Source organism: Camelus ferus, chromosome 9 (assembly GCF_009834535.1).
Source record: "Camelus ferus isolate YT-003-E chromosome 9, BCGSAC_Cfer_1.0, whole genome shotgun sequence".
Lineage (NCBI taxonomy): Eukaryota > Metazoa > Chordata > Mammalia > Artiodactyla > Camelidae > Camelus > Camelus ferus.
Window position 1 is genome coordinate 29231300 of NC_045704.1, and position 24119 is coordinate 29255418.

Here is a 24119-nt window from a genome sequence, read left to right on the forward strand (position 1 = left end):
TAGCTTTGACCTTGGGCAGGTCGACTCTCCTCTAGGCCTCAGCCTCTTCATCTGTAAAATGGGAACATGAGGCCAAGATCTCCCTAAATGGGTGGTTACAAGATTCTAATGAGAAAACCTACATGGCAGCACACCAAATTCAGCAAAGAACCATGGGAAGCTGTTACAGCCTAGACATAGAGATACCAATCCAAATGTATTTAAAAATTAGAACAAACTTTGTTTATATTCCATGAGATAATGTTGGGGACATCAGCAGTGATACATCCTGATAGCTCTGACGTCAATGAATAATTTTCAGGGCTGATTAATTGCATACCTGCTGCTCACGATTTCAAGCAAAAGTTCTGGTTACTTGGTCTAAAGTAAAATTGCCTGATTCATCTTTTCAGACAACATATGCCCCATAACAGAGAAGCTCACAACATACGCAGCTCTGCACTCGGGCTGAATGCCGATTCCACTCATTTCTTCAAGTGTGATTGCAGGTCTGCAGGAGGCACCTCTCCTGAACTCTTGGATCAGGGAAAACCAACACCCGTTTGGATCTGATGAATGTTTCCTCAGGACTCATTAACGAAACCCACTGAGCTATCATGACCAATGGCATCAGCCTCTGTAGCAGAGTGTACCAAATACTAAAGTGCCTCACGCTTTCAAAGTTAATATTACCTTTGGTGATCATACTTTTCTCCAAATAATATGTTTTCTCGCACATTTCCATGAAAGATCCACGCTTGCTGGGAAACATAGGCCAGAGTCCCGCGGACGGCCACAATCCCTTGTTGTAACTGCATCTGAAGCAATGACACCAGAGAACTTTCAGGAGCCAGACCGCCACCAGCTTCTCCTTGAGGGCCCACTGCACACTTGCCACCCACTTATTCCAAGAGCACTAATTGTGAAGGTGTGAGAGGGTGATGAGATGTCTTGTCCACCTACTGCAAAGACCAGCTGTGCAGCCTGGGGGTCTCAAAGTCAGATATCTGTGAGAGGTGGGGCAGGAACATTACAGAAGGGGCCACGGTGAGCCCTGCTTGCCGGAGGGCCCAGTCTGCAGGGCTGCTACTGGCCCACACGCCTTTGTGCAGCTAGAACAAGATGTCCACTGAGGGGACCTGTCACAAAGCTTCCCTTCCCTCCAGGCCTCCAGGTGCAGTGGCTGGACCCCGCCCTCTGCAGCTGGGCCCCCGGGAGGGGGCACCTCCACCTTCCCAGGGATGGTGGCCCCAGCGTGCCCCATCCTAAAGAAGCAACCTTGATTTCATTGCACAGTTGGTGCCAGGCAGGGATGCAGGCCTGATGCAGCCAGAGTTTCTAACTTTTCAAGAGGAGTGGAAAATTTCCTTTCTTGCAGAACTTCTGAACTTTCAGAACATCAAGGAATATGATTAGGAGACATGCACGGGCGCCAGTCTGTGACCGGGAGTACACAGGTTCATTTCAGATGGCCTTCGCGGTGAGCCTCAACAGATAACAGGAGACGCTAGCAGTGATGCTGTGTGTGTAGCTAACGGGAGGGGGGCGGTGTGAGGCTGGCCGTGGTGCTCAGGGAGACTGCTCATCAGGCAGTGGCAGTGTGCTGGGGACAGGGAAGGAGGATAGCCACGGTGGCCAAGAGATGTGACTCCATTTCTTTTCAGGAATGGTCCAAGGGACAGAGAGCATTAGACTCGGAGAAGGGAGAACAGTCCTAACAATAACGGTAATACTAATGATGACGGCTAAAATGAACGGGTCTGCGTCAGGCACTGGGTTAAGTGCACATAAAATGTTGGTCACTGTGGCCGGTGCCGGGAATTGTCCTATAACCACCATTATATACGTTATCTCATTTATTCCTCAGCACGAGCATCCTTAGCCCCACTTTACAGATGAGCAAGCCAGGGCTCAGAGAGGTTAAGTTACTTGTCCAAGGTTAAACAGTGAGCAGGAGGCAGAGACGGGTGGTGAGCCCAGGCAATCCACAGCCCACTCACCTACCCATCCTGCCACCCTGCCTCCCCAGTGACCACGTGAGGGGCCCGATCCCACCACCTGACATAGGAAATGAATTCTATTTTTGCTGGGGCACGTTCCAAAGGAGCAGGCCAAAGGGGAGAAGTTAAACAGAGACAAATTTTGCTCCCATATACATCAAAACTCTCCAAAGAGGGAACCGGTATGAGATAATGAGTTCCCATCACTGGAGGTATCTGAGCAGACGTTGGCTCATCTCTTACAGGATGCGGTGGAGCAGATTCACGTTATTGAGTGGAGAATTGGGCTGGGTCACCTGTAACACACCTGCTGCCTCTAGGGTTGTCACAGAGGCACCCCTAGAGCATGAGGGATCCCAGCAGCTCACCTGACTCAGCCCCCACCTCCGCCTTCAAACAAAGAAGGAGTTGTCACCCCTTCTACAAATGAGTCAACTGAGGCCAGAAGTCACCTGGGTCTGGTGGGGCTCTTCTCAGCCTGGCATCCCCCTCTCTCTACTGCAGGCAAAGGCGATCCCAGGTGCCCAACCCTCTCTTTGGGAACATAGAGTGGGGAGAAGGAGGACTTAATGTTTTTTTCCCAGAATATTTCTCACTCATTTGGGATGAGAAGACGTGTGAACTGGGAACAATTCATTTACTGAGGATGCAGTGAACGGCTTTGCCACTTTCCTGGGGGCACGCGGCTAGAAGAAGCAGACAAGGGACGAGAACCCCAAGGTCTCCCCTCTTCCTACTGCAAGGTGTGCTGTGGTTCATGCATTCAGTCAGCCCCTCCTCCTTCGAGGAAGCCTTGCCTGAGCAGCTGCTGTGGGCAGACGCTGGGGATGAGGAGATGGATCTAAAGTCACTGCGAGTTGCAGGCTCCTGGGTCCTTCTCCATCAAGGTGCCTGGCTGGCTCTTCTAATCAGCACAGCCCAAGCATGTCATGGGAAAGCCATGGACTTAATGACCCGTCTTTTCCTTTGACCAGGATGGAGCTCCGGGCAAGGGAACTGTCGCCACTTAACTCACATCATCAGCAGGCAAACCCGAGGTGCGTGAAAGGCCCAGCCCCGCCTGCCCAGGGGCCTGGAGCTGCCAAGCGCACTGACCTGGAAATCACTGTGAACTGTGTGCACAGCGTCCAGTGCGGCTGAGCCCAGGGCCCCAGACACGGCAGGCAGGGAGCCACTCCATTGTCACGTTCGGGTTCCATCTTCACAGCTTACCTGTCCTAGGAGAGCGGCAATGAGGGAGCTCTTCCCACTGCCAACGTTCCCGCAGATTCCCAAGACCTTCCCCTACCAGGGAAACAGAAAAAAGACACTGTCGTTCTCCCAGTTCTTAGAGGGTCGCCCCCACACTGTGCTGGCCCAGCCAGGCAGGGACCGGATCCCAGCCCCGAAACACAGCCCGGGTGGATGCAGGAGCCCAAGTCTTAATTAAGTGCCTTCCCCTGTGCAGCACAGCGGAGCATCTGGAGGGCTTCTAGGAATCATGTCTGAGCACTGGCGTGAAGCTGCCTTGAGCTGGTCTGGGACACACAGGCCCTGAACATGAGGCTTGTCCTGTCTGTGCCCGGACTCCAGGAAAGCAAATCTAATGGAAGTTAAAGGCCACACGACCCAGAGGGACAATGAGGATAATGACAGCCTCGAAGAACAGAGGCAGGGTGCTTTTTAAAAGTCACTTTAAAAGCATCCTTCCGCCATAGCAGCTCGGTCTGAAATGATTGAGTAGCTATGCTGCTCCGCCACGTTGGGTTCACGGATTATTCTACAGCGGCAGGTGTATTCGTTCATTCTAACGAGTGAATGACATTCTAACATTCTAACGAATCGTCGTTAGAGCCTGCTCTGTGCCAGGTGCTGTTCTCAACACCAACCACAGCACGACCCAGCAAGGAGCACGGCAGACACAAGACTGGATCTGTCCTCATGGGGCTTATGTTTCACTTGGGGAGACAGTAAACAAGATAAGTGAGTAAAATACAAAGTATGTCAGATGCACGCCAGGAAATAAAGCAGAGAGGAGATGGGGATGAAGAGTCTCACTGGAAGAGTGGATGCCTTAGCTTGAGTTCTCCCGCAAGAGGCTCCGAAGCAAGGAACTGAGTGAGAAGAGATGTTTGGGAGGTGCAGGAGATGCTGGCTGGGGAGAGGGGGATGGTACAGGGCAGGGAAGGCAGCCCGTCACGGGTGTGCTGTTAGCTCAGCTCCCGCAGGAGGCAAAGCAAGCTCGACCCTCCTGGGAAATTCAAGGGATCTGGGAAACTGAGTGTGCCTTTATCCTCCCAGTGGCTAAAGGAGTTGGGGTAAATAGCCAACAGTCAGTGTTGGAGAGTGGTTCCCTCAGCTGTTGACATCTTAGCCCTTTGAGGACAGTGGGGAAGGACCCTTGGGCACATAGATGCTCATGTGGCAGTTGGAAGATGGTCAGGACACACGGATGGGTCACCAACAAGATCTGCTACAGGTTATGTTCAAGTAAGCCCTGGAGGAGGCAAGGGAATGAGCCGTGTAGGGGAGCCACTGCAAGCAGACCAGCAGTCCATGCTGACTGTGAGGTGGCCACCTGCCCACTCTTGTGTTCAAGCAGATATTGCAATGCTGCTGTTGGAACATCTAAGAACATTCTCATTAAGATCTGCTCCCAATGATCCCTTAGAGCAAAGATGCCCAGCATGGGGCCAAATATGGCTCCTTTCCCACCATGAGCTAGGCCGGAAGGGCCCATCACCTGCCTGCCACCACCAGCATATGAGGGTTGCAGCCTGTCCCTGGGATAAGTCATTACTGAACACCAGGTGCCACACTGGGCCCTGGGGATAAAGCAGTGATCAAGGCAGACACAGTCCCTGCCTTACTGTCACTGGAGCTGCGGGAAAGTGAAGCTGACCCATTTTAACTCCACCTAAAGGACCACAAGGAAAGGGGCATTATGGAGACTTTGGGACAAAGAACCCACAGGGATGGACTCAGCCTCATCTGCCTTGCTGGGAGCATAGAGTTTCTGTGTTCGGGAACAAGCCCGTCTCCATATAGGGAAAGGCCACAGCCCAAACTTGGTTTTACAATGCAAACTGCCTTTAACTTAAAACTGGCTCTCGGAAACATGCCGTGAAATGTGGGGAAATTGTTGTTAGAGAGTCCCTTCAGCTTGAGCCTCGCTGAGTGAAACCTCCTGCACATGTTCCATTCTGGGGTCTGAATGTGTGTGGAAGATTTCCTTCATCCGACTTGTTGGGAACACACAGTTTTTGTGTTTGGAGAACAAGCCTATCTCCATACAGGGAAAGGCTTTGGACTTTGTTGCGTCCTGTCTACTACTTGTGGCTGGATCTGAGCCTTCCAGATTCATCCTTGTCTTCAGCCGGAAATCCACAAGGCCTGCCCCTCTGAGTTTCTCATTGTTCATTTGCTCATTCCAAAAACATTACTGGGAACCTACTCTGTGCCTGGTTCTGGGCTTAATGTAAAGCCACAACTGTGAACCAGAGGGATATGTGCCCTGACTTCAAGGAAGCTGTAGTCTAATGGAATCATGTACTCAATTTGGAAAAACATGGATGCCTTGAATTCAGGACATTTAAAGGCAGCACTTAAGCTGGACATGACTGTTAGAGGGAAAGGCCACAACAATAGCTCACCTCCACGGGGACTTATCGACGGCTTAGCATTTGTGTGTGATGTCTCTTTCAGTCCTCACACCCACCTTGTGAAATGGGCACTATTATTAAAGTATCCATGGAGCAGGTGAAGAAACAAGATTCAAGAAGTTAAACAATACTGTCAAGGTCACGCAGCTAGTGGGTGGCTGGGACCAGAACCCAGGTCCCCCAGGCTCCAGAGGCAGAGCCTTAATCCCCATGACACTATGCTGTCCCCAATGTCTTCACCTTATTTTACAGAACATTGATCATGTCCTTAATGATAAATCAGGAGTCACCAATGTACTGAAAAGGCGGAAGGCAATTGCAGGGCTAACAGGCAGCTTCTTTACAACACAAGAGTCATTCACTGAGGCCCCTCTGAAGCATCTCTGAAGGCATGGTTGCAGTAACCCGGGTGCTGTTTCTCACAGGCAGGGGAAAGTGTTGAGAAAGCAAGCTGGCTGCATGCAGTGGGGCTGAACCGAGAGCCGAGCTCAACTGCACTCAGCCGACTGAATGTCATTTCCAGTGAATATGTGCAGACAGCCTTGTTAGCTACAAGAGGCATCGCTCTACACCAGCTCTTGAGCTTAGCATCACATTAACACACAAGCACCTCTCCTCCTGTAGTGCTCACTCGCATGGGGAAAGGGTGAGTCAACAAGATGGGAGATTAAAATATTAGGCACAAGATGAATGCTGAACCCTCTGCAACAAAATCAACACCGCCACCCCCGGAAAGCTGCTGCCGAGTTCCCAGGGCAAGAAAACCACGTGCAAGAGAGGGTCAAACGTTCCCCAAAGGCAGGGCTTCTCTAAGACTCTGTCCTCTGATCCCCGATCCCGAGGGGAGGGGAGCATTCAGCAGACTCTGCTGGCTTCCTTTGCTGGGCTGCTTGTTGCTCCTATTTTGCTGTTTATAAGAGCAATGTTGCATGGCAGTTAGGAGCACAGAGTCTGGGGCCGGGCGCCCTGGGTGTGAAACCCTCTTCTGCCACTTGCGAGCTGTGCGACTTGGGTGAGTTATTTAACCTCCAGTTTCCTCAAGCATAAGGTGGGATAACTATAGTATGCCCCCATACAGTTATCGGGGTGGTTAGATGAATTAATTAGGGGCCTGGAAAATGGAAAGTGTTCATCGTTGTCAGCTATTATAATCCATCACAGGACTCTGATGTGAAACTAAGACCCAATCTGAGAAGATGTATGAATGCTACCCAGTTTGGGTTTAGCCACCTGAAACGGATTGTCCATGCAGCACCACACCTGGCTCTCAGCTCCCCTGGAATTTGAAGATCAGCACGAGTACAACCCCTGAGACAACCACATTCTCTCAGCTTGAAGACAGGTCTCCATTGCTCATGCACAGGGTTTTACGATTTGGAGAGAAAAGCAGCCTGGTGAGAGACAACCCACCACCACCTCCTGCTCAAACTGAGTAACATTCAGCCTTGAGAAAGCTGTGGCCAGGGGACACAAGGAGGAAGGATGGAGGCCACACCTTCAGGACACGTACCCACCTTTCTCACCACAAAGCTTATATTGTGCAGAACCGATCTGGGGCTGCCATGTTGCTCCTCTGGGTCAGTGACTCCCTGGGCTGATGGACTCAAACTGTATGCTTCTGGCCTTTGTTTCTGGAGAAAATTCTTTTTCTGATTCTGCACTTTGTTTAGATCACTTTTCCTGCTGACTTCTTGCTCCCATGTCAAGGTGGCATTTGCTAAAAGCAAGACAGTATCTGGGTCTTCTGGTTGGGTGAGGTAAGATGGGGGGCTTTCAGCAATGAGAATTTTCTAAGATTAAAGAAACAAAATTAACTGGGCAGACATCGTCCATTTGCAAGAATCCTCCAGTGACCCCAAATCAAACTCTCGGCAAATTTACCGAGACGTCTAGGAAAGATATCCCGAAGATACTCCCCCAGGAGAAGCTGTAGCAAAAATAGTGTACTTGCTTATACTGTCTAGGGCAGGTGCCTCCTTAACCACAGGATCCATCTGGGTCACCCGCATCGGAGAATGCGGGTCCCGGCTACATTTTACCCTCATGTGCTGTGGTGTCAGTTGTAACTTCTCCTTTTTCATTTCTGATTATTGATTCTCTCTTTTTTTTCTTGAGGAATCTGGCTAAAGGCTTATTAATTTTGTTTACCTTTCCAAACATCGGCTCTTAGTTTCATTGACCTTTTCTATTGTTTTCTTTCTTAGTCTCTATTTCATTTACTTCTGCTCTGATCTTTATGATTTTTTTCCTCCTATTAACTTTGGGTTTTGTCTGTTCTTTTTCTAGTTCTTTCAGGTGTCAAGTTAGGTTGTTTGTTTGCAATTTGTTTGTTTGTTTGTTTGTTTCCTGGGGCAAGCTTGTATCACTATAAACTTCCCTCTTCAAACTGCTTTTACTTTTGCTGTGCGCCATACATTTTGGATCACTGTGTTTTCATTCTCACTTATCTCCAGGTATTTTTAAATTTCTTCTTTGATTTCTTCAGTGATCCATTGTTACTCAGTAGCGTACTGCTCAGCCTCCATGTGTTTGAGTTTTTTACAGTTTTTATCTTGTAGTTGATTTCTAATCTCATACCCTTGTGGTCAAAAAAGATGATATGATTTCAATTTTTAAAAATTTATTGAGGTTTGTTTTGTAGCCTACTATGTGATCTATCATGGAGATTGTTCCACGCACACTTGGAAAGAAGGTATATTCTGCTGCTTTTGGATGGAACATTATATGTTTATACACACACACACACACACACACACATACATAAAATCATCTGGTTTAATGTGACATTTAAGGCCTGTGTTTCCTTATTCACTTTCTGTCTGGGTGGTCGGTCCATTGATGTAAGTGGGATGTTAACATCCCCTACTGTTATTGTGTTACTGACAATTTCTCCCTTTAAACCTGTTAATATTTGCTTTATGTATTTAAATGCTTCTATGTTGGGTGTATATGTATTTATAGTTGTTATATCTTCTTCGATTGATACCTTGATCACTCTGTAATGCCCTTTGTCTCTTATAACAGTTTTGTTTTAAAGTCTGTTTTGTCTGATATAAGTATTGCTACCCCACCCTTTTTTTGATTTTCATTTGCATAGGATGGCTTTTTCCATGACCTCACTTTTAGTCTTGTGTGTCTTTAGATCTGAAGTGAGTCTCTTGTAGGCTGCATATATGTGGGTCTTGTTTTTGTATTCATTTATTTGCTCCAATGTCTTTTGGTTGGAGCATTTAGTCCATTTACATTTAAAGTAACTATGAGTAGTTATGTACTTATTGCCATTTTGTAAATTGTTTGGGGATTGGTTTTGCAATTCTTTTTTGTTCCTTTCTTCTTTTACTCTCTTCCTTTGTGATTTGATGACTCTCTTTAGTGTTATGTATGGACTCCTTTCACTTTGTGTATGTATCTATTACAGATGTTTGGTTTGTGGTTACCATGAGGTTTATATATAGCAATCTATATATTTATATGTGATTATTTTAAGTTGCTGATGTCTTAATTTCAAATGCATCTTAACAACCCTGCAGTTTTACTCTCCTCCCTTCATGATTCTTGAAAATACATCTTGCATCTATTTGTTCTGTGTATCCTTTAACTGTTTATTGTGGATATAGATGATTTTATGACTTTTGTCTTTTTTAATCTTCCTACTAACTTTGTACATGGTTGATTTACTACCTTTACCCTTTACTGTATATTTGCCCTTGCCAATGAGTTTTTTTCCTTTTGTAATTTTCATGTTTCTAGTTGTGGCCTTTTCTTTTTCACTTAGAGAAGTACCTTTAACCTTTTTTGTTAAGCTGGTTTGATGGTTTTAGCTTTTGTTTGTCTATAAAACTTTTTAAAAAAATTTTTTAAGCAGGGGAGGTAATTAGGTAATGCATGAACCCAGGACTTCATGCATGCTAAGCATGTGCTCTACCACTTGAGCTATACCCTCTCCCCTTGTAAAACTTTTTATCTCTCCATCAAGTCTGAATTAGAGCCTTGCTGTATAGAGTATTCCTGCTTATAGATTTTTCCCTTTCATCACTCTAAATATATTGTGCCACTCCCTTTAGCCTGAGGAGTTTCTGCTGAAAAGTCAGCTGATAGCCTTATGGGAGTTCCCTCGTATGTAACTTGTTGTTTTTGATATTCTCTCTTTGTCTTTAATTTTTGCCATTTTAATTACATTGTGCCTTGGTGCAGTCCTCCAGATGATCCTGTTTGGGACTCATACAATAAATCTTTGATGAATGAATAAATGAATAAAGTGACTAAATGAGTGTATAAACGTGGCGCCCCCACCATATTCCTCATCACTTCTATCACCACACCCATCCCTTCTATCACCACACCCATCCTGGGATAAACTAGGTAAGCAAAGGGGGGATGGCTCCGTGCAGACCAAACCAAACCCCACTCCTGGACCAACTTAAGATTGGAGAAACGGTTGAGAATCAGGAACATCCTCTTCCCGAGTGGAGACTCCATCTCATTTTTACTAATAGAGCAGACCACCTAATAACACTCGGCCTGTATCCTGCTTTATGTAAGCAACACTGAACAGAGGGCCTGCTCCCAACATTCACCAAACCAGTGACCCAGACCTCCAATAGGTTGGCACAGCCTCCCCTTATCTGAGAATTTTCCCACCCCAAAAGGAGATCTCTCTTCCCTACTCACCCAGTGTTAGTTATACCTTCATCCTCATTAGAGAAACATTGGCTTCGGCCGCTGCTTTGACCGAGAAAGGCAGGATTGCAATCGAAAACTTCATTACATTAAACATGGCAATCACACTAAATGCCTGAAGAACAAAAGAAAGGTATAGAGTTTAGGATGGGATGTTGTCTTAACTTTGAACCATTAAATCCATGGGGATTAAACTTGCTGAGATGAGAAACAGTAGCACAGTTGGGATTCTCTGAGGAACAATTTTCTCATTTCATGGCTCAGAAATCATGGGTTGGCAAATTAAAGATATCAACATCTTAATCTATTTTGCCTTTGGACTTTCACCAAAATGGTAGGAAATTTAGCCCCCTGTTCTGTCAATCAAGAGGGGATAAGGTCCGAAGAAGGCCTCAAATTGAGTGCATTTGGAAATCTCCATCCATACCACATCCTTATTTGGTTGAGATCATTTGCTCAAAACCCTGTGTAGATTACCCTAAATCATCCTTTTCCCTCCATTGTTTCAGAGGCATCTGATCCTTCAGAGACAGAGTATCCTTCTCCACAACACACACAGCCCAGGGTTACAGATGGAAGCTCCCAGGAAGGACATGCCTGGCCCAGGCTGGCTGCTGGTTCTCCTGCCCCCAGGGTCTGGCCTCCATGCCCTGCCTCCACACACACACAAGGGACTGATTTGAGAGCCTTTGTCCCACTGCCATTTCCAAAAAATCACACCCCACCCCCACACGTTCCCTAGGGCCTGCCCCACTGAGCCAGGCCTGATGGGTGGCTAATATCATGTAGCCTCAATGAAGACAAGTTTCCTCATTCTGTGGATACCCCAGGGGGGGATGATCTCGTCTCTCAAATTTTATCTTCTTATCTGTCCAACTTTTAATTAGCGGCCTCTCCCTAATTACCTATGTGAGAAATTAATAACACAATTTCCATCGACAAATCCAGAGTGACCCTTCCTGCTGTTGAATGGGCCCCATGGACAGGGCCCCAGGCTTCAACTAATCCAAGTTAGTTCATTAAGAGGATGATGAAGGATGCTCCTTTCATCACTCTGGTCCTAAACAGATTCCCAAAGAGACCTCAGCTCCTCCAGCCCCCAAAGCACTATCCTGGCTCAGGAAACCCAGGCCTTGGTTGGCAGAACACCTGGGGCTGCCTGAAGGGACAGTGCCTCAAGGCTGACCTCCTACTGACATGGCTCTGGCAGAAGAGGAGACCGCAAGTGATGCTGAGGCTAATGAAACACAAGCCTTGCAGTCAGGGAATTTGTTCTTGGTCTAGATTTCTTCTAAATCATCATTTTAGAAAATATTAACCATGTGCATTCAGTTTGGTTTCAAATTAACTTGCTTGGTGTGTTCTGGGGAAAAATTTTTGTTTTGGGTTTGGGATCATGGACGGCAGTCATGGAAATTGGGGAGCATCTGTTCAGGTTTCAGTGCCTCGATCATTACCATCCATTCTGGCTTTGGGTTTGTGGCTTGGTTGAAGCCCCTAGAGTGTGAGAGAGTAAACTGTGTATGAAGAAACTAAGAAAATAATAGTACCTCGCAAAGAAACACGGGGCAGTAACAGGATTGACAGCCCCACAAAGGATGCCCCAGAAGAACATCCTGCCTTCTCAAACTTCTCCCCACTCCCCTCCAGGTCCCTGATATTTGGTGTAATTCCTCTCCTGTGAGCATACTTCTCCCCTTGTTTGTTTCATCCTCTCTCTGTCTCATTTTTTTCTTGCCTTTGTTGTCTTTCCTCCAACCACTTACCCTCAGACACTGGCTTAATATCCGAGCTGTTTGCTTTATTTCAGTCAGGGGCCATTCCCCCTCTAACTCAGGTTTCTGTAAAAAACCTGAGCACCTCATGTTCCTCCCAAGTCTCCCTCTGAGTCTTTCAGCCCCAATATGCCTGGCCTGGGTGAGCATCAGGCTAATGAAAACAGCAAACACTTACGCAGCACTTACTGTGTACCAGGCGCTGTCCCATGTACTTTGTGTAAAAGACCTTCAGTCCCCACAACCACAGGGACTGTCATCACCCCATTTACAGATAATAAAACCTAGGCAAGAGAGGTTCACTGAATTTGCCATAAGTCATCACTAGCCAGTAGTGGAGTCAGGACTTAAACAAGGGGGACTCTGATCCAGGCACCACACTGCCTCTCCCAGTGCTGACAACTCCTCCCACCCAGAGAATGTCCACAGGCTCTCCTCTATATGAATAAACATGAATAAAATAGCCAAGAGCTCCTTTGGTATCAGTTTGGTTTGCCAAATTTAAATTGTGTTCCAACGTTCACTACCACCCCGGCCCTGCTGTAGATGGGATAGGAAGTGGTGCCAAGCTCTCCTTGGCTCCCTGTAATCCCAAGTACTGGTTCTAAAAGTTGGGGTGGAACTCAGGCATTGCCCGGCCTACTGTGCACAGGTGTTCTGAGGCCAGTGCTGGGCAGAGGAGGGGAGGAGCTTCCCACCTGGTATGGCCAGAGCTGGGTGCAGGGCAGGCGAGTGCTGGAGAGGTGCTTACCACTGGAGCGGTTAGCTTGCGTCTTAGGAGGATGTGGCAGGTGAATGTCAGCACAATGGCTATGGTGGATGCAATGGGGGCCAGCGCTGAGTTTCCACTTTGGACAAATCCAGCTTTTTCCAGTAATTTCCTTTCCCTCTTCCTTATACCTATGAAATAGAAACAGCCCACATTGGTCTTATTTTGCGTGGCAAGTACCAACATTAAAAAAAAAAAAGTATTTTCAATGGAATATTACTCAGCCATAAAAAAGAATGAAATATTTGCAGCAACATGGCTGGACCTAGAGATTACTAAGTGAAGTAAGTCAGACAGAGAAAGACAAATATTATATCACTTATATATGGAATCTAAAAAATAGTACAAATTAATCTATACACAAAACAGAAACAGACCCATGAACATAGAAAACAAACTTATGCTTAACAAAGGGGAAGGCGAGGGAAGGACAAATTAGGAGTTTGGGATTACAAATACACACTATTATATTATATATAGTAATAAAATAGATAAACAACAAGGACTTACTGTATAGCACAGGGAACTATATTCAATTTCTTATAATAACATTTAATGGAAAAGAATTTGGAAAAAAAGTATGTATATGTATAACTGAATCACTTTGCTGTACCTGAAACTACCATTGTATATCAACTACACTTCAATTAAAAAAAATCTTGATTAGAAAAGTAGATAAGCAACAAAGATTTACTATATAACACAGGGAACTATGTTCAATATCTCATAATAAACTATAATGGAAAAGAATCTGAAAAGAATATATATATGAATCACTTTGCTATACATCTAAAACTAACACAATATTGTAAATCAACTGAACTTCAATTAAAAACACAAAAAACATATTACTCCTGCCAGATCCTCCTTCAAATGAGTGCTAAGGGCCCCTGTTGTGAAGTTTAAATGAGAGGATGCACAGACAGCCCCGAGCAGTATGTCAGCATGTACTGGGGGCTCAGGGCACATCAACTGCCGTGGCTGGGTGGTTTCCAAGGTGCCTTCTGATCTGATTCTCTGTGTCCAGAGTCATACTCTCAGATGCCCACAGGGGTCAAACAAGTCATGTAAATGAAGGGACGGGGCAGAGAGCAAGACCAGAGTGAGGATGTCCTAGGGCCTCAACGGTTCTCAAGTCTGAGATCTGGAATTTTGTGAGCCATCTCCCTACTTTTAAACATTGGGAACTAATTGGAAAAGTTAAAGTACTGTAGGGGTCAAACAAAACACATATGGCAGCCTGAATGCTGCCAGATTGAGGCCCCTGTCCTGCATCTCAGGAACAGAGACAAAAACCCGTAAGTCCATATGAGGCCCCTGACTCTGCACCGTTCACAAATAAAATTCAGGCTTCCCTCCCCTGGTGTTTAAAGTGCTCAACGGCAATTCCAGCCTCCTCCACAAAAACCCTGCCACATTAGCAAAACGGCACCATAGCCATTCTCACTGAGTGCTGACTTCGCCCAGGTGTCCCGCTGAGAACTGCACTCTCTCATCAGACTGCTCTCACCACTGCATGACAAGGGAGAAGCTATCACTATGCCCTTTTGACAGCGGAGGAAGGTCTTACCGGGTTAAGTGACTTGCCTCTTAGGTGGTTGAGGCAGAATTAGAACCCGGTTCTACTGGGATCCAGAGCTTGCTCTCCAGATGCCCTTCCCCTCGAGAACATTGGTCACCCCCTACTCCCCCAGCACAGCCCACATCTTCACCTCTAGGCCTTGGCTCCTGCCCCTTGGGGGCTTCCCCAGCTCTGGGTCCACGTCCCTGCTATCCTCCAGGGCCTGTCTAAAATGCCACCTCTGCCAGGAGGCTGTTCCTGATTTCTCACCCCTGAGGAGTGCCTCTCAGTTTCTCCTGGGTCAGTTTCTCCACTTTATCCTATAATTAGTTCATGTGTTCACTCACTCACTCCATCTTAATCTGATGCCTAGTGTACTTCAGGTGCTCTGCTTGGGGCCGGGGAATACAAGTATAAACAGGGTCTCAGCTCGTCCAGTAGGGGAGCTAGACAATAAAGAAATGGACAAACCAGTAAATAAGATCATTACAAGTTGTGCTGGGTGATAGGACAGAAATGAACAGGGTGAAGTGATTAGGAGTGGGGCGTGGACCTGCCTGGGACTGTGGTCAAGAAGGCCTCCTGAGTCAGTGACATTGGCTTTAGGAGACCTGAAGTGAAGACAAAGTCACCATGAGCATCTAGCAGAAGACATTCCGGCCAGAGGGACCAGCCAGTGCACAGATCCCAGGGCGTGAATGAGCATGGATGCTGTTCAAAAAGCAGGTCTGTGGGGCTCAGGGGTGAGGACAGGAGGTGACGGGGTCGGCAAGGACAGCAGGGGTCACACTGCATAGATCTAAGAGGCCATAGGGAGGAATCTGGATTTCATTCACAAGTCCTAAATTTGAATAATGTAAGTGTGACAAGAAGCCAGGGGGAGGGAAAGGATCTGATGGACGTTTTTAAAAAGTCATTCTGGCTGCTGAGTGCATGGTGGATTTTAGGGGGAAGTGGGAAAGCATGGGTTGCACGTAGAAGTTCTCGCCGTGGTCCAGCAGGGAGACAATACTGGCTTGGACTGGGTGGCGGTGGAATGAAGGGAAGCAGACAGATTTCAGATGTATTTTAGAAGGAGCGCCAACAAACTTATAGCTATTTTTGAGCTTAGTTAACTCAGCGTCCCTTACTTTTAAAAATTGGGACCCTTTTACTCATTATTTTGTGTGGTTCCCATTTCCTTGTGAGACAGGAAGTGGGCAGGGCACAGCCATTCAAGGAATGATAAAGCAATCAACATCAAAATGGTGGAAGATTCAACCCCCAGTAGACCTTGAGTCTCAAGATTTGACTTTAGCAGAGCTTGAGCTTCCTTATATGCCCATTGTAATATATTAACATGGTAAATAACATGCCCATGGCAGTCCCAAGGCTAGCCACAAGAGGTCAAAGTGGGAAATGGCCAACTTCCTGGGAATCCCAGCCCCTTCCCCAGGCTAGTTAGACTGGTCCTTCCACTTATTAGCATATGAAGCCCCCAAGCCCATAAAAACTGGCAACACCTCTCTCTCTCCCACTTCTTCAGAGAAGTCCCACACTTTGTCTGTGGAGTGTGTACCTACTTTTACTCTAATCTGAGCACCCAGCCCCCTCACTTCATGCCCTTTCTCTTGCCTTTTGATGTATCTCTCTAAATAAATCTACCTTTACTCAACTGTGGCTCACTCTTGAATTCTTTCCTGTGCGAAGCCAAGGACCCACACTTGGTGGGACCTGTCCCAGGGGCTCAAACAAAGCCTGAGACACGGCCCTCCTCACGCCCCACATCTGTTTTTCCTGCATCTCTTGCGCATAGTAGGAACTCGGTACACACTTATTGAATTAAACTGGCTTGAATTCAACTGAGTTGAGTTAAATTGAATTAAGTCAAATATAATCAAATGTAATCCCATCAAATCAATTGTACTGAGGTGACTTCACTCCGTGAGGAAGTATTTCTGGGTCTCCAAAGAGGGCTGCCAGTGTCCCAACCTAGGCCACTTCCTTTGGCAAGCTCAGAAGGAGAAGCTCTAAAGCCATTTCCTCCAACGTGGGTGCACAGCTTCGGACCCAATTACATGCTGGTCTGAAAGTGTAATTGTAGATCCAGAGAGTGAGTTGTAACAGTGGTTCAGATCATTAACCGGCCAACCACCTGAGTCTATGTCAGCAATTATGTAAATGCTCCTGCAATTAGATTTGCATTTTTATTTGATTGAAATAGCTTTAATATCATCTTTAAAAAAAGAAAAAAACAGCTATATACGCATTCTCGTATCTGCCCAAAGCATGTCAAGTCAGTGGGACATCCCATCATGACGAGGCTGCTGCAGGCCAGAAGGGGATTTATGTGTGAGTGTGAGCGTATGCGCGTGTCCACACAGACATCTGCCTAGTCAAGGAAATAGCTTGAGACGGCTCTTTTCCTGCTCATAATGCTTCAGTGGGTTATTTTTGTGATGGTAACTGGACAGTACAAGCATTCATCAGCTTCAGTAAGGCGAAATCATATGTCACTCACCTGCTGGGTTCACCAGAGCAGATGTCTGGGTCTATTATAAAATCTCTGTAATCCTTTGAAAATCCTGCAGACCAGTTCTGGGGTCCCTTCAGCCCACTTCTAGAATGCCTGGTCCCAGGAACCTTAAGAACCGCTTAGAAAGCACATTCTACGAGGTAAGTGGTTCTTTAAGCACCTGCTCAGCCTACCTCGAATGGTGTTGGTAAAAGATTTCTCCCAGGCGTACATTTTAATCAGTTTGATGCAGGTCAGAAACTCATTCATTGTCTGAACTCGCTTGTCTGTCACCAAAATTGCTGATCTTCGGAAAGCTGAATTGAGCTTAGCCATAAACATCTGAAATCAAGGTACAAACACTGTTCAGAGAGAACTGCTGAGTTGCATTTGGCCTAAAAATCCAGGGATTGGTGTACAAGTGCCAGGAAAAGTTCTAAAGGGAGTTGGCCCGAGATTCTTAGCCAAATCTTTCCCCTGAGTCATGGCCAGGGTGCTCTGGGGGACACCCCCTGGGGACTGGGCAGGTGATACAAATGCATGTATCACCAGGAGGCAAGGAAGTGCTGGGGACTTTGACAAATTGAAGAAGCATGGCCCCCCTCCCCCAGGGCATTCCAATTCAAGTTTTTTTAAAAAAATCTATGCTGGGCCAACAAAGAAAGCAAGTCTGTGAGCACAAAGGCTTCCGGGCTAGCCCCGGGAACGAAGCCTTCTGTCCGCTTTGGTGAGAGCGTGTGTGACACACAGGCGTCAATTGCAAAGGCGGGCCATTACCTGGATGGGGATGAATATCACATACACGGCTATCCCAATGAGAGCTGTGGGCCCCAGGATGAAGAAGGCATAGACGGCGCAGACTGCCATTAGGATAGGGATGGTGGCTGGCAGGGGACAGAACAAGGCAGCTTCAAACAAGGAATAACTGTCACTTGATAGCACATTGAGCACCTGGAAAGAAAGCACATGGGTTCAGGCTTTGGAAGGGCCACCCAAGCATTTCCTCAACTGAAGGCTTTCAGAGTGGCTGAGGGGTCTGAGGAAGGAAGAGAAAAACTGCCTTCAAGGGGGACGGGGGTGTCAAGTGAAATAAATGCACAGCCTGAAAGTTGAGAGTTATGTCTTATTTGGTGGGAGGACTCGAGCCGGGATGACAGCCTCTCAGATCACTCTGAGAAACTGCTCCCAAGAGGTAGGGGAGGAGCTGGGATATATAGGAGCTTTACAACAAAGACCAAGTAGTTGGAACATTAAAAGATTACTTGTTAACTGAAGATAACCAGACATCTCTAGTTAAAGAATTTAGCACTCTTCTGTGTGTAGGAGGGAGCAAATAATTGGGCTCATTGAATTCATTCCTTTGACAAGCACCTACTATCTAGGGCCAGTATCCTGTCCTTTCTTGTTCTGAGTCCCGTCAGAGGGCACCATTGTGAGTGGCTGCAGAAGCTGGGCTGGGCTGCAGGCTTGTCCTCACTGGGGGCTGGCGGCAGCAGCTGATAACTTGATGCCTTCAGCATTTTTTGTCTACTGACGTGGCTAGCGGTATTTTTCATTCACAGGGGTCATCTAAGAACCAACATGGTGAGTTTTGCGGGGCCTCATTCTGGGATGACTTTGGAGAGGCCGGTCTTTTAGAACTGAGAATCCAGATGAGGGAAGGCTTAAAGAGCAATATTACCACCTTAGGACCATGCTGGCGAGGTTGACAGCAGCTCACCCTGTATCTCTCTCTCCTTTCTCCTTATTAGCTCAACTCTGCTTAATCAGGGCAGCTGTGTGCCCTGCTAAAAAAGACCACATTTCCCAGCCTCCTTTGTGGAAGGACTGTGGCCACGTGACTACGTGAAGGGCAATGAGATAGAAGCCAAGGTGTTGACTGGAACTTTGGGGATGAATTCTTAAAGGGAACCCACTCAATGAGGAAGACATAGCCCTTTTTTTTGTTCTTCTCTCCTTCCTCCTCCCAGCTATCTGAAACATGGGTGGGAACACTAGACCCCCAGCCTCCATCCTGAACCATTATGGGAGCGTGTGCTAGGGTAGTGAAGAAGAAAGAGAGAAAGTTCTGGAAGTCCTCATGTAGGAGGAATAATAAAATGGCCACATTTAGGCTAACAGATTGCTTATTCTTATGCTTGCCTTTAGAACGGTCAACAAACCTGACCCACCAGTTGCTACTTACTGCTCCAAGCCTAATGCTAAAACTAAAGCTATTGATCTAACTGTTTCTACTTTATTCCAGTAATTGAAAGTAATAATCATGCTCGGTCTCTGAGTCAGTTCTCCAAGGAGGTCACAGGACTGTAACCTTACAAAATAGCCTGAATTACTGACAAGACCACGCCTTGAGTGCTTACAAGGTAAAGAGATCTAACCGCTAGCCTCTACACAATTGGTGGCCTGGAGGGATCGTGATGCCATTCTAAGTCTTCTGATGAGAAAATGATCCTGTTGATTGTTACTGAAGCTTTATTGTTTGGGCTATGGCTGCATAACCACCCCACCCCAATCCCAAGGTGAGTTCCCAGTTTTGAAGGCACTAGCCTGCTATGAGTCCCCTTTGCCTGGCAAAGTAATAAAGCTGCCTCTTTTCTTCTAAGCTCCAAGACCCGGTCTCTGAGTTACATGGCTCATCAGGGACGGGGCCGATCTTTCGGCAACACGCACTTCAGCCCTGGATCTCCCTCTTCCAGACTCCTTTTATAGAGTGAAATAACTGCATCTGGTTTAACCCACTGTTATTTGGGGTTTTCTGCTGCATGCAACTGAACCTAACCGTAATTGATACAGATGCTTTGAACAAACTGGAGGACCAGCTGTGAGAAAAAAGCAAGCCTTCTTCCTTATCTCACACCACCTAGGGTTCCCTTGGCCAGGGAAGTGTTCTCATGTAAAGGGTGAAGAATTTACTGCTAAAGGTTAAGGGCTTAAGAAAATGTCAGCTCTGAAGTCCAAATGGCGTGGTCTTTATTATGACCTTGGCATCCCAAACACTACACAATTGGAGTGATCAGACCCATTAGTCAATCAATCTTAAATGCCTGCGTGTGCTCCGTACTGCTCCAGCTTAAATGGAGCCCTCCTTTCTCTGAATTCTTCTGGTGCTTTGAGTCTCCCGCCACCTCCTTTAGCAGTGAGGTGGGGCGTGATGGGCAGGACATTGACAGACAAAAGGGAGGCAGGTGCTCCATTCAGGAAGCACATCTCATGCATATTCAGGAAACCTGGGGCTTAGTTTTCTAAAATTGGGCTCCTTCTGGCCCAGCTTACCTCACCAACAGACACGTGCGTCAGCGTCTTGAAGGACACCAGGTTTTCGAAAACCAGGGTGGAGACAGCCACCTTCAACCGGATCGCCGTGCGATAATTGATGGCCCAGGCAAGGGCCCAAAAGAGGACTTTGGTAAACTCAGTGGTGAAAAGGGCCATGCACAGGCCGACGCCAACCCAGACCTTCCTGGAGATGCTCTCAGTCTGCTGGAGGATTTGGTGAATGAGAACCGTCTGTAAAACAGCGTCATGGAGAGAGAGGAGAGGGCCACTGGGGGCTGAGGTTGGTGTAGGTGGTCTCGGATAATGTCAGCAAGCTGACTTTATGAGGCAAACTTTTTAATTAATTTCAGGGGCTGCCGCTGTGCTTGGCAAAGATTAGCTTTATGAAAATTCGCCCCTAAGGAACTCAAGGATAATGACAATGTACTAAACCCACCAGCTCGTAGAGAAAGTAACTAATGACATTCTTTGCCAGTCTGGGGACCCAGGAGACAAGGCAGAGGAAGGGCCGCCCCACTCACCGGCCCTATGGCCGCCATGATAATGCAGAGGATGTTGGCCACGATATCCATCAAAACACGCGTCCTCTGGAATTTCCAGACCACACGGCCCAGAGAGGCTTTCTCAGGACCCACCTTTTCTACCTCTTCATCCCAAAGGATTTGAAGTCTGTGATGGAAGAACAGGAAGAAGGAAAGGGACTTAACATTTCTACGTGCTATTTGAATCTACTCTGATGGACAAACCTTTGCAAGAATGCTTAGCACAGCCCCCATGCCTAGGAGTGGTGGCTTCAGATGAACAGCATGGGTTCTCGCTTCTTCTTCTGCAGGGTGGATGGGACATGGGAGAAGCAGCAGGCAAAGCCTGGACACAGCACCAGCTGGTATCTGGCACCAGGCACGTTCCAGGCCCTCATTTCCTCCTCCTCCTGCCCAGAATACCAGTTGTGATAAAAAGATGGAGGCAACAGAAGAACCAAGAGAAAAATCTTCCCCAAGGCAGGGAGGAGTTTGTCAATTTCAGAGGTCTGAAAGGAGGCCAGTGCGACAAGAATGTGGTAACCCAAGAGAGGGGCTGGCCTGACACCAGAAGGCGAGGCAGGGTCAGACCCCATGGGACCTCACAGTCCTCGGGAAGGAGTTGAGATTTCATTCCGAGTGCAAAGGAAGCCACTGCAGGTTTTTCAGCCGATGTAGCAAGATCATTGTATACATCTAAAAGGACATCTGGCTGCTATGAGAGCAGTGGATTCTGGGGGTGGGGAGCAAGACAAAGCAAGGAGGACACAGCAGGAGATGGTCACCATCCAGGTGGGAAGTGTCAGTGACTTGACACTGGGTTTAAGGAAAGGTGGACAGGGGGAGACCACAGGACTTACTAATGAATTAGCTGTGGGAGAAAAGGAGAAGGGGGATTAGGGATCCGAGTTTTCTGGCTTGGCCAACTGTGGGAATGGAGTTTGCAGAGATGGGAGAAGAGGAAGAGGAAACGTCACCCTGTGGGCTGAGGATCAAGTGCAGCTTTAGATATAAGATGCTTGTGACTCATCCCAGTTCAGCTGTCCAGTTGGATGTTTGGTGTATGAACTCAGAGGCATGGGCTGAAGGTAGCGTGTTATTAAGGTTGTCAGTGTGTGTTTGGTGTGTAAGCCTTCGGAGTGGATACGATCACCTGGGAGAAGAACGTAGTGTGAAAGGAACGGGGATCTAAGATGATGTGGGGTAGATGGAGGAAACATTAAAAACAGACAGAGGTAGAAGGAAAACTCAGCACTCCACAAGAACTGGTCCAGCCCTGAGCTCCCTGTGCTTCCTGGAAACTGTCTCCAGACTGTAGATTTTGGAAAACCCCACTGCCTGAGATTTCTGCAGGGCATAGATGAAGGGACGCACAATTGCAGAAGCAATTGCAAGGCCATGATTAGCACTTCCAGCCCTTAAAGCTTATGAGGCCAAAGAGAAGGAGAGCTCCAGAAGGAACAAACAGAGAGGGGCTTGGAGCACTTCCCTGTTGTTGAGGACAAGAACCTCAAAGTTCAATGCAGCTGTTAGAAAGAATGAAGTTGCTGGGTTTGTGCTGTGGGAAAAATCTTTGTAAACTGAAAATAGCAAAATGGTAATCAATAGTTAGTGTGCTTTATTTTTTTCTTCAGAGAAAAAAACATGACCTGTCAGTAGGGAGGAGGAGGAAGAAACATTGATGTGCAGAAGATGGTAGCAGAGGGTTTAATCAGAGAAGAGGAAATTCTGGCCAGATGCACACCAACATGTCACAGTGCTGATCTCTGGGGCGTCGAGATGCAGTAGGGTAGGGATATTTCCACTGCTTCCACTTCTGTCACTTTTCCCTTTTTATCATGAATATGAATTAGGTTGAACCAATGAAATTTATGTTTTTGCAAGTCAAAATTGTCAAATATCGGCAGTTGTCATTCAGTTCAACCTAAACATCTTGTTAATATGAAAGCCCAAGGACAATGTTTAAAGTGACACAAAACACAATGCTTGGAACTGCATGCAGCAGCCCCCGTGGGGTCCAACCAGCACAGAGCAGAGTAAGATCCTGGCCACTCCTGTCCTGATGGAGTGCTCCTACAAACAAAGCCCTGCCCAGAATGGTCCTGAAGCCGCCAGTCATAGCCCTCAAGCAGCTCTTTCTCCCCACCAACTCTCCCCAGTCCTCACCTCCACAGACATTGGGCCAGGAAGTTCAGCCCAGCCCACATCTGAGATATAAACCACTGAGAAGAGCCACCAGGACCCGGGGGCATCCATTTTCGCACGGGGAAATGGAAGCACACGAAAGGGATCGCAGGACCCTTCCCAAGGTAGGCTCCTCTCTAGACATGACCCATACAAACACTGGTACCTTTTGGTGTTGACGTCAGATGAGTCATACGGTGACAATGGGGGCAGGCTGTCCACAGTCAGCGTGTGCTTGTAGCCTCTCACCATCACTGGCGTGAGCCAGGAGAATGTGGCAAAGGAGAGCAGCCCTGCATCATCCACGGGGTTGGTTGCCAACCTGAGACAAATGAGATGCTCAGTGTCCCAGGATGCTGGGGTCATGGCCTCGAGTCTCTGACTGGAATTCTTGAATACAGCAACAACCACAGCCACCTCCAGACCGTGACTCACATCCATCAGTCCCATGAGCAGTGGTGTGCTGGGCCAGCTCCTACCAGCTTGAGAAAGCTGACTGTTAGATTTTTAGGAATTCTGTAGGTCAGTTCTTGAACACAGCCAATATTAAAAATTAAATTACATGTAAATAAATTATGTTAAACATAAAAGCATTAAACACTCAAAACTCATAGCTTGCTAGATTATTTTGTTAGATTTTACTAATTTCTATGATCTGTAGATTCTGTAAGTCTATGTGGTAGAAATACCACATAGAGTAAGACTCTGTTATTGTGCATCTCTTCCTGACTTTGCATTCAGTGACATCACACTGGTAGTTTGAAGTCAGCCATGATAGAAGAATTTACCTCCTTCCCTCCAATCCTTTTCATGGTTTACCTTGCATAGGGTCTCACTGGGATCATGGTCTTCAGGCTGGGGTCATATCTCTCTACAAAGGATCTCCGCTGGCCTCGCCGATCCAGATCTGAGATAAGGTAGGGGACATCGCCCACCATCTTGATGGCAGTTTAGAACCCTGGGCTCTTGGCTTAAGGACCTTCACTCTGCAGCAGAAAGATGAGGATACTCTGGAATGGGATCAAGCAGCCCCTACTTCACCCAGCTCCCTTTCTCCAACCACTCAGACCTGGTTTCACCAATTACCTTCCACATTTATAGGGGAGTATGGCCAGAAGCCCTATGCATCTGTCAACTCCACCATGAGCCTTTCTTACTAGCAAGGACATTCTGTTCCTTTTCTTTCCCATTTTGGGTTTACTGGGAGCAGAAAAGCCTATTGCAGGTTTTCTATCAGGA

The 24119-nt window shown here is 47.1% G+C and overlaps 1 protein-coding gene across 1 annotated transcript in view; it reads right to left on the reverse strand.

Annotated features, from left to right (window-relative positions):
* ABCC12 (ATP binding cassette subfamily C member 12) overlaps window positions 1-23999 on the reverse strand; it is a 56018-nt gene extending 32019 nt beyond the window's left edge. The window contains exons 1-11 of the mRNA XM_032488184.1: window positions 23700-23999; window positions 23047-23202; window positions 20697-20844; window positions 20173-20406; window positions 17677-17850; window positions 17094-17241; window positions 12827-12975; window positions 10308-10415; window positions 7135-7410; window positions 3192-3263; window positions 673-797 (exon numbers count right to left, since the gene is read on the reverse strand). Of these exons, the coding sequence (XP_032344075.1) occupies window positions 673-797; window positions 3192-3263; window positions 7135-7410; window positions 10308-10415; window positions 12827-12975; window positions 17094-17241; window positions 17677-17850; window positions 20173-20406; window positions 20697-20844; window positions 23047-23202; window positions 23700-23818 (1709 nt within the window). The 5' untranslated portion in view covers window positions 23819-23999. The remainder of the gene's footprint in view (window positions 1-672; window positions 798-3191; window positions 3264-7134; window positions 7411-10307; window positions 10416-12826; window positions 12976-17093; window positions 17242-17676; window positions 17851-20172; window positions 20407-20696; window positions 20845-23046; window positions 23203-23699) is intronic.
* Between the last annotated feature and the right edge of the window lie 120 nt (window positions 24000-24119).